At 44.4% G+C, this 7,885-nt stretch overlaps 2 protein-coding genes across 2 annotated transcripts in view; both read left to right on the top strand.

Annotated features, from left to right (window-relative positions):
- Positions 1-576: 576 nt before the first annotated feature.
- On the top strand, positions 577-5,403 carry PPIL1 (peptidylprolyl isomerase like 1). Its single transcript, XM_015427382.1, has 4 exons — positions 577-703; positions 1,674-1,828; positions 3,360-3,428; positions 5,063-5,403. Exons 1-4 carry the CDS (start codon positions 648-650, stop codon positions 5,281-5,283), a joined length of 501 nt encoding a protein of 166 aa, XP_015282868.1. The 5' UTR covers positions 577-647; the 3' UTR covers positions 5,284-5,403.
- Positions 5,404-7,648: 2,245 nt separating this feature from the next.
- GEMIN6 (gem nuclear organelle associated protein 6) overlaps positions 7,649-7,885 on the top strand; it is an 8,984-nt gene continuing 8,747 nt past the window's right edge. Inside the window, exon 1 of the mRNA XM_015427383.1 lies at positions 7,649-7,730. The gene's annotated coding sequence lies outside the window, so the exon portion shown is untranslated. The remainder of the gene's footprint in view (positions 7,731-7,885) is intronic.

Raw genomic sequence — 7,885 nt, 5'->3', positions numbered from 1 at the left:
AGTATACTGACTCCTTATGCTAATTACTGACACTATGCTATCAGCGAGTGAGCGAGCTTTGTTTACATCCTCTTCAGTCTACAACGCCCACAGAGCACTTTACACGTTCCTTCCTCGCACTGGCTGCAACCCACACCACACGCACGACAAAGGAACTCCACTGAAAATAGTGAGACTTGCTCCTTAAATATGTGTAAACTTATAAAGACCCAATCGCGGATGGGGGGATTAGATGGGAATCCAGGCATGCGAGATTTCATAGGCACGTGCAAAAAGGTTCAGTCCTCACGTGGCTCTGTAAGCGACAGCTCCGCTCGCCAGCCCCGCAACCCCATTCATGCTTATGTGTAACCCACATGCAACATGCCACCCTTTCCCGTCGGAGTTACATTCTCCCGCCTGCTCTCACCACAAAGTTTTTGCACAGGGTAAGAAAAGGCTCGAGCACATTTGAATTTCCCCTCCCCCACGCTACGTCACAATACTATTACCACATTGTTATGTCTGATTGGCCTGAAGCCTGCCGGAATCCTGTTAGACCACACACCCCTCCCTGTTTCTCGTAGGGACGTTATCAGCAGTTGCTCCGGAAGTGTGCTGCGCGAGCTTGGGTCCCCCGCGGGAAGGTGCTTCCGGTAGAGTGAAGAATGGCTGCGGTGCCCCCTGATACTTGGCAGCCGCCCACTGTCTCTATGGAGACCACGTAAGTGGGGTGGACTGACTTAAGCTCGGCTCAGAAAGAACCGAAGAGGGGGATTGTTCCCATTCTGTGCCTGAACTGGGCTAAACGTTCTCGCCAGGTTCTTGGGAACGTTGTTCTGTTTTGACCGCTCCATTCACTGTTACTATGGCTTCGTCGCAAAGGACTGTGGGGCTTAGGGATGCCATCTGTTTCTATGAAGTGACTCTGTACACGATATACAGCATGCATTCAACAGGTGTAGGCTTATCGTTGTAAAGCGACATTAATTAGGAAAGTTATCAAAGAAGCGAAAGTCCTACTGGGCAAAAATATGGCCAAGCCTAGCCCGTTTTGCTATGCTTGCCGTGTATAATTTGTGTTCTGATCAAAGCTGGCTGCTTCAAGTAAGAAATCCCACCCATTAAGTTGGCTTCTACTCATTTACCTATTAATAAGTGCCTGAGTTTAAATATGTTATTTGGCCTGTGGTCTGGGCTATTACATAGCCAGTAGACTCATGTGGTCAAGAAATGAACTGAATTCCTTTCTGGAAAGGTTTATCACCAGTACAACCAGCCTTTATGCCGGGGTTATATTCTCTGCGGTTTCCTTGCTCCAGTAATTGAGCAGTGCCCCCCTCCACTGAGCCATCTGGGCTTTTGCATTTTTTTGTTTCAAATGGCACTAGACTGCCATATTGATATACCATTGTAACTGTAGGTTCTCCGAATTCCCAGCTTTCATTTTGTAAATCTTAGTTCCTTCAGTTGCAAAGATATGCTTTTTCCCTTATATCTCTCTGCAAGGGAAGGCAGATAAACTTCCAGAAGTGTTTGAATGCACCATGATGTTGTGAGGAAGGAGGGGGAGAAACTGATTCCCAAAAGCATTGAACTTGTGACAAATAATCTATGCAGAAGCCCTCATAATGTGACTTTTAGAATCAATGTGATGTTACAAATACTCTTGGAATCCTCTGTGTGTTTTGCAGTATGGGCATCATGGTTACGGAGCTGTACTGGAAGCATGCACCCAAGACTTGTAAGAATTTTGCAGAACTGTCCCGACGTGGCTATTATAATGGCACAAAATTTCACAGAATAATCAAAGACTTCATGATTCAGGGTGGTGATCCAACAGGAACTGGTAAGAATGTGTTTTAGACAGGTGCTTTGGGATGAGTTGAGCATTGATGAAAACTACCATGGATAGCAAAGGTGTTGTAAAGAAACAGTAAGGCCATGCACACAAAAAAACCCTGCACGACAGTTTTCAGTTATGTATTTAGTTAATATATTTTATATCATTTTCCCTAAAAGCTGGAAGCAGTTTCCAATCAGAATTCCATATGCAATGGACTCCTTTCATATTACCATTCTAAACTGGATGTTATCCGTTGTTGGCCCAGTTCTGAGTAAGGTGATACAGGGACAGAGGTCTCATACAGTGAATTTCATTTAGTCAATGAGGCATCTCTGAAGCATTTCAAACAGCGCCACGCTTTCCCCTCCACCCTTTTTTGCTGCTTTCATCTCAATGGTGCTGTTGTGGCACTGAAGTGCTATATTGGTCTAGTGCTATAGTGTTCAACTTAGAACATTTTTTAAAGTCTGAGGAAGATTGGGTGAGGAAAAAAGGGTGTGTGTGGGGGGGGGAAATGAGGCTCTATTGGAAGCACTGCAGACATTTTAAACAGCACACTACAGCAGTTCAGAAGTGTAAAGAAGAGGTGAATACGGAAGAAAGCAGTTTACCTCAAAAACAACTCAGTCACACTTTGCTAACCAGATGCAAGTAGCTTTGTAGGGAATGGTAAATAAAATCTGTTAGAAGCCAGTTGCTAAAATGGTTGTCTGAAATTGCACAAAAAATCTTTTAGCAACCAGCTACCAAAACGGATTACAAAGGTGAAAGGGGCCATGGTGTAGTGTTTAGAGTGTTGGAGTAGAATCTAGGTGGCCCCAGTTTGAATCCCCACTCTACCATGGAAGTTTGCTGGATGAGCCTGGGCCAGTCACATATCCAAAGCCTACCCTACCAGGTTGTTGTGAGGATAAAATGGAGGAGAGGAGAAGGAAGTAAGCCACTTTGGGTTGCTGTTGGCAGAAAAGTGGAGTATAAATGAAGTAAAAATTAAATAAAATAATTTTAAACATCCTCTGTCACTAACATGACCAAATATAAAACTAACATTCAGCCAAATGCCCTTCTCAAAAGGTCACCTGTCACTTTTTCCTGAACTCCTGAAGAGAAGGAACGGCTCTCATATCATTTGGCAGCCCATTACAAAAGGATGGCGCTGCCACAGAAAACATTCTGGATTGGGCTGAGGCTGTGTTCACCCTAGAGGGAACCAAAAGTATACCCTGGTGGCTTAAAAGGTCAGTCAGCATCTTGAATTAGACCCAGAAAGAAACTGTTCTGCCCATTGTTGCAGGAGTAGCATATTTATGTTGAAGCCAATTACTGTCTGCTGCAAAATAATGTGAAAACTAGTGAACTAATTGGCTATTCCCCCCTTTCCCTGCAAGCATTTATTTATGTTTTTCCCTCTTACATGAGAATAAAAGGAAGGGATAACCCTAAATGGTCTGGGAAGGTATTATCATGAGGAGCAGTGAATGTGCCTCTCAGTTATGGCTTTGCTAATTAGTTTCCTGGTCTTGTAATATGGCAGGAAGAGGAGGAGCATCCATCTTTGGCAAGCAGTTTGAAGACGAACTCCATCCTGAACTGAAATTTACTGGTAGGTAATATTTTAGTACCTCCCAAAAAACTCAGTGCATCACTGACTGGAGACAAGAGTCTCCAGACTTCTAGATGCAAAGTAGGTTGGACATGAAAGCTATGAGAACAACCTGAATCTTAAAACGTCAGTTAAACTTAGCTTATAAATTTGCTGCTTTGCATTATGCTTTGTCTCAAAGCAGTCATGTCTAATTGGATTTCCTTTTTGAATACATCAATCCTTAGATTTTATTTTATTAATATAGTTACTGCTTGTTGTTCTTTTCATATAAAGGCAGAAAGGAGTTAAGTTGCCATTATCACTGTGTTCTGTTTCCATAATACTCCTGCAAGAATCGAATGTGTATGCTCAATCCTTATGAGCTCAGTCCCTGTACGATACTCTGTAGCAGCTCCAGAATGGAGACCTGAAGATTTTGTCCGCATGGGTTTTCCAAGAAGCATAAATCGTTGGGCATTGAAGCATGTGTGTATTGAGGGTTGTGTCCAAATTACGTGACAGTGTGGCATAGTGGTCATACTATTGGACCAGAGAGACCTGAGTTCAAATTCCTACTCTCTCATGAAGCTCATTGGATGTCCTTTGGTCAGTCATTCTCAGCTTAACCTAATAAGAACATCAGACATAAGAAGAGCTGTGCTGGATCAGACCAGTTACCCATCTTGTCCAGCATTCTGTTTCACATAGCAGCCAACCAGTTGCCCTGAATGGCTAACAAACAGGTATGGAGTCCAAGGCCTTCCCCTGATGCTGCCTTCTAGCAGTGGTATTGAGGTTTGCTGCTTCTGTATATGCTGGTTCCCTTTAGTCACCATGGCTAAATAATGATTGATGGACCTATCCTCCATGAATCTGTGTAACCCCTCTCTTAAAGCTAACAATGCTCATAGCTCTACATCCACTGGCAGTAAATTCTACACTATAATTACTTATTGAGTAAAGAAGTATTTCCTTTTGCTTGTCCTGAACCCATTGCCCATTGACTTCATTGTGTTCACCCAAGTTCTAGTATTAAAGGGGAGGGAGAAAAAGCTTCCTCTATCCGTTTTCTCCACTATGTATATAACTCTGTTATGCTCTGTCAAGTCTGCCCCCTTAGCTGTCTTTTTCCCCCCTAAACTGAAAAGTCCCATACACTTCAGCCTTTCTGCATAGGAAAGGTACTCCAGTCCTTTAATCATTTTGGTTGCCCTCTTCTGTACTTTTTCCAGCTCCGCAATTTCCTTTTTAACAAGACCTGTACACATTATTCTAAATGAAGGTACTTCATAGCCCTACAGGAGGACATTACAGTATTGTCCACTTTATTCTCAGTCCCTTTCTTAATAATTCCCAGTACGAAGTTTGCATGAACCTCCATTGCTCACAGGGTTGTGAGGATAAAATGGTCAAGAGGAGATCCATTTATGCTTCTCTGAACTCTTCAGGGGAAGGGAAATAATAGATGTGGAAGCTAACTGGGATTCATGAGCAGGCCTTATGTAGGGTTTCATTGATCTCACTAAATCCTGATCATTTTTAAGGGCTGGTAGAGAAAAAAATCAGTAAGATCTGACTATTTGATTTCTTTGTATTTTCGTCATAATTAATTTGGGAGTTGAAGATGGTAACACACTCTTTTTCTTCTTAAGGTGCAGGAATCCTTGCTATGGCTAATGCAGGCCCAGATACAAATGGCAGCCAGTTCTTTATCACATTAGGACCGACTCAGTGGCTCGATGGGAAGCACACTATCTTTGGTCGTGTTAGCCAAGGAATTGGAGTAGTTAACAGAATGGGCATGGTGGAAACCAATGCACAAGATCGACCAGTAGATGACATAAAGATCCTGAAGATGTATCCATCGGGTTAGACCAGTATTAAGATAATCACATTGAATTTGATTACATTCCATTGTGCTTGGTTTCTTAGAAGATTGTCATGTTGTTCCAAGAGACTCTGGGCAAAAGAGACACTCAAATGCAAAAGAATCCTACCCTAAAATGCATGTTCAGAATTTATCATTAAAATTTTTTTTAAAAAAATTGCAGCTGAATTTTTAAAGAAAATTACAAATTTGGGGTTGCTTGAAGAAGAAAGTATCACTAAATAGTGGTTGGATTGTTTTTGTAAGCTTAATTCAATCTATCACCTTTGGTCTGGTTGAAGTACAGTATGATGTCTGTATTGAATACAGAAAGAGCCCTCAGTGCACCTGAAGGAAGCAGACAAAAAGTCTAGATTCGTAAGTCATTGGAACTACACATTAACTCAACATTGTGCCAGCATGGGTCTCAAGACTAAAATGCTCTCCTACAGTTCCGAAAGAGAGGAAATTGCCTTGTTGGAATTCGTTTGTGAACATTTGTATATTTTTTCCCAAGCCCTTTATTGCCATACGTATATACATACAATAGGAGATCAGATTAAATATAGATCTGAAAATACAAATCCATATGAAAAACCAATGGTTACTTATCAGAACGTATAGCCCTAGCACTAAGAAGAAACCTTGCTACTATTTTGGTTATTTCCGTATCTTGATTATCAAGCAAAAACAGAACCTTAAAATTGTCAGGAATTTCTGAGAATTGAGCTAATATAGCATACAGAAGATCCTGGCAGGGCACCAGATAAAAGGGACATTGAAGGAGAACATGGGGGACAGTTTCAACACAGTCCTTCTTACAAGGACAACACCTGCTGGAGTAGGGGATCCCCTGGAATCTGCCAGAGAGAAGAGCAGAAGGAAGAACATTAAATCTGGCCAAGGAGATGGCTCTGTGCAAATTTGGAGCTATAAGTTGATAAAGAGCCCTCAGTGCACCTGAAGGAAGCAGACAAAAAGTCTAGATTCGTAAGTCATTAGAACTACACATTAACTCAACATTGTGCCAGCATGGGTCTCAAGACTAAAATGCTCTCCTACAGTTCCAAAAGAGAGGAAATTGCCTTGTTGGAATTAGTTTGTGAACATTTGAATAGCCTGTTTGTATAGGTAATTTTAGGCCGTGACCATTAGAGCTTTCTTCATGTCCGAGAAACCAGACAGTGCTGTTTGGTTCAGAGAAGAACTGCTAGTGCAGAGTTCCCAAGAGAAAAATAGAATCCTTTGTGACTGAGGAAGAGCTGTAGGGCAGGTGCCCACCCTTTCCAGATTAGAACATTTGTACCTGTAGAGGGTGTCTGATGGGGAGGGGAGGGGAGGGGAGGGGAAGGGAAAGGAGTTTGTAAGCCGCTCTGAGACTCCCTTGGGTAGTGAAGGGCGGGGTATAAATCCAATCTCTTCTTCTTCTTTCTTCCTCCGTAAAGAGAAGTGAAGGGCGGGGTATAAATCCAATCTCTTCTTCTTCTTTCTTCCTCCGTAAAGAGAAGTGAAGGGCGGGGTATAAATCCAATCTCTTCTTCTTCTTTCTTCCTCCGTAAAGAGAAGTGAAGGGCGGGGTATAAATCCAATCTCTTCTTCTTCTTTCTTCTTCCTTCATATAAAGAAGTGAGGTTTCCTGGTCTCAGAGAAAAACAGGAGGCAACAATTTAGGTTTTAAGACAAGGGGGAAGGAACAGGGGAAGGAAGGAGGCAAAGATAGTGGGGGGGGGGGCAGGGGGGGCAAAATGTCCCTACCAAGATTAGGGGGAGGCTATCCACTTCGACATTGGGGGGGGGGCGATATTCGGGCAACTAGAGAGCCAGTTTGATGTAGTGGTTAGGAACTGGACTCTAATCTGGGAGAACCAGGTTTGATTCCCCACTCCTCTACATGCAGCCAGCTGGGTGACCTTGGATCAGTCGCCCAAGGGGGGGGGGGGAGGCGTCCACTCTCCCCCATCCCCCCTTTCATTCCAAAAAGATCCACTCACCAGCCCACCGGAGGACAGGTCTCACTCCCAGCCAGTGTTCCCTCTAAGCTGAGTTAGTGTGAGCTAGCTCACAGTTTTTTAGCCTCCGGCTCACACATTTTTGTCCCAGCTCAGGAAGGAGGGCTCCAGAGCAAACTAATTTATGCAGCAGCCAAATCGCTCGCTCACAACTGTAATGCCAGTTTGCTCAGAAAGTAGGATTTTTGCTCACGAGATTCCACAGCTTAGAGGGAACATTGCCCAGCCCACCGCTCCTGTGCCTAAGGGACACTACCATAGAGGCTACCGGGCCACCTAGAGAGGCCGACTTCAGAGGGCGTGGCGGGAGACAGCCCACGTGGTGAGGGGGCGGTCTTCTGAGCCGCCATTGCTTTGTGGGGGTGGGGGAGGTGGTCACCCGCGAGGGGGCGGCAGTCGTCGCCTCAAGGGTTCTCGCGTGAAGGACGCGCTTCAGGAGAGGCGGTAGGAGCTCTTCTCCGCGCGGGAGCGTCTCCCGGCAGCCCCGCGCTCAGAGCGCAAAGAGCCGCGGGCGGCAGCCCCGCTCCCTCGCAGGGTTTTCGCCCGTTGGGGAGGAGAAGGGGCGGAGCGCGAGTGGGCGTGGAAGACGCGGGGGGGGG

Source organism: Gekko japonicus, unplaced genomic scaffold (assembly GCF_001447785.1).
Source record: "Gekko japonicus isolate JY-2015 unplaced genomic scaffold, Gekko_japonicus_V1.1 scaffold2236, whole genome shotgun sequence".
In the NCBI taxonomy this organism is placed as follows: Eukaryota; Metazoa; Chordata; class Lepidosauria; order Squamata; family Gekkonidae; genus Gekko; species Gekko japonicus.
This window is presented reverse-complemented; position numbering and strand designations above follow the sequence as displayed.